At 44.8% G+C, this 1503-nt stretch overlaps 1 protein-coding gene across 1 annotated transcript; it reads left to right on the top strand.

Moving 5' to 3' along the window:
* The first annotated feature begins 48 nt into the window (after positions 1-48).
* On the top strand, positions 49-1470 carry LOC109525602 (uncharacterized). The gene is made up of 4 exons (XM_019886208.1): positions 49-169; positions 323-473; positions 562-810; positions 1178-1470. Exons 1-4 carry the CDS (start codon positions 155-157, stop codon positions 1420-1422), a joined length of 660 nt encoding a protein of 219 aa, XP_019741767.1. The 5' UTR covers positions 49-154; the 3' UTR covers positions 1423-1470.
* The last annotated feature ends 33 nt before the right edge of the window (positions 1471-1503 follow it).

Here is a 1503-nt window from a genome sequence, read left to right as displayed (position 1 = left end):
AAAAGTATCACCTTTGCATTCCAGCCAAGCAAATATGATATATTTTTTTCTTTCAGGTGACTTTGACATCCCTTCTTCTCGAGAGGACGTTGACAGAGACAGCTCATGGAATCAATGGCTCCGATCGGAGATACCACAACTCTTCCTTCAGGCCATGAAAGTCTTCAACGTAAGGTGGCATCTTGAAAAGCAATTCGAGTGAAATATGAGTTGAATTTAAACGTTCCCATTTTCCGATAGATCACACGGTAGAGAAAGAACTCACGAAACTTGTTTGGGATGTGCAGTCCAACTCCCGTGTTTTTATTCTTGCTCTTGCCAGGATCACCCAGAGTTCACAGGCCTTAGGGGGCTCTGCCAGTTCCTGCAGTTTATCCCCCTGCCTGACGAGGTGATGGACTTCTTTAAGCCCGTTGCCGGTCAGATTATCCAGTTGCTCAAGGGCAAGGCCTTCCTGCCTACACTCAGCTCAGGTATTACTCACACCTTCTTGAGTTGTAACATTAATGAGACAGTATATACAAGTGTCGTTTATTCCTCCTTTTTTGTTTTGTTCAACAGGCGGTCAGGTTGTGTACAAGCTACCATCCCAAGTGGCGGTCTGTAAGGATGCCGTGATTCGCAAGGTTATCAGCCAAGAGGAGCTGGAAAAGCATCTGTTGCTGTCATATCTCCACCCCGGTCTAAGCCCCGCCCCTCCTGCCTCTCTCCTATCCCACCTGGGTGTTCGGCACCTCAGGGGCTCCGATGTCACCACGGTAACCACAGCCATGGCCAAGGAGCTGATGAAAGAAGAGACAATCCACACAGGTGAGTGGAGGAGTTTTTTGTTTTGTTTTGTTTTTAATGAAGAACATCATATTTCTGACCTGGTAACGGTGGCATCATGAAGAAGGACCAGTGGCTGTATAATGAGCAGGACCTCCAGTGGAATTAGCAGGGGAATTCCTGGACTTCCCAATTTAGGCCAATTGCTTCCTATTCAACCATTTTTATTTTTATTTTTTTGTTTACTGCTTTGTTCACCATGTGCAGCTTTTTTTGTTCTTCCATTGAAAAAAAAGAAGAAGCAATCAATTTAAGGATTCGTGTGCATTAAGAGTTGTGTACTGAAATTGTTCATTTGTAATTCATTGCACAAAATCATTTACTGCAAGTAACTCTTTTACTTGTCTAGATGCTGGCCTGCGTCAGTTGGCCAGACTTCTTGTTTGCAACTTCAGAGCTGTGGAACACGGTTATGGAGACGGGGACTCAATTTTGCAGACGCTTAGGACTTTACCTATAATTCCTCTGGCTGACGGACGTGTGGTAGCGCTGGATGGAGACGGTGTGTTCTTCCCATTGGAACAAAGCAAGGAGAAGAAAAAGACAACCGAAGCCCAAACTGGTAATTATTATTCTGCGAATTGTGCTTGGTGAAGTTTTGGTCGATGAAAATCCTGCTGGATTGTCACTTGTAAATTTACTACTGCCCGAAGACAGCGGGGATAGGCTCCAATT

This window comes from Hippocampus comes, unplaced genomic scaffold, assembly GCF_001891065.2.
Source record: "Hippocampus comes isolate QL1 unplaced genomic scaffold, H_comes_QL1_v1.1 scaffold2200, whole genome shotgun sequence".
In the NCBI taxonomy this organism is placed as follows: domain Eukaryota; kingdom Metazoa; phylum Chordata; class Actinopteri; order Syngnathiformes; family Syngnathidae; genus Hippocampus; species Hippocampus comes.
This window is presented reverse-complemented; position numbering and strand designations above follow the sequence as displayed.

Bases quoted from the DNA above. Each gene is read 5' to 3' on its own strand.
- LOC109525602 (XM_019886208.1), top strand. The intron at 474-561 runs GTATTACTCACA...TTTGTTCAACAG, and splicing joins CCTGCCTACACTCAGCTCAG to GCGGTCAGGTTGTGTACAAG. The intron at 811-1,177 runs GTGAGTGGAGGA...TTACTTGTCTAG, and splicing joins AGAAGAGACAATCCACACAG to ATGCTGGCCTGCGTCAGTTG.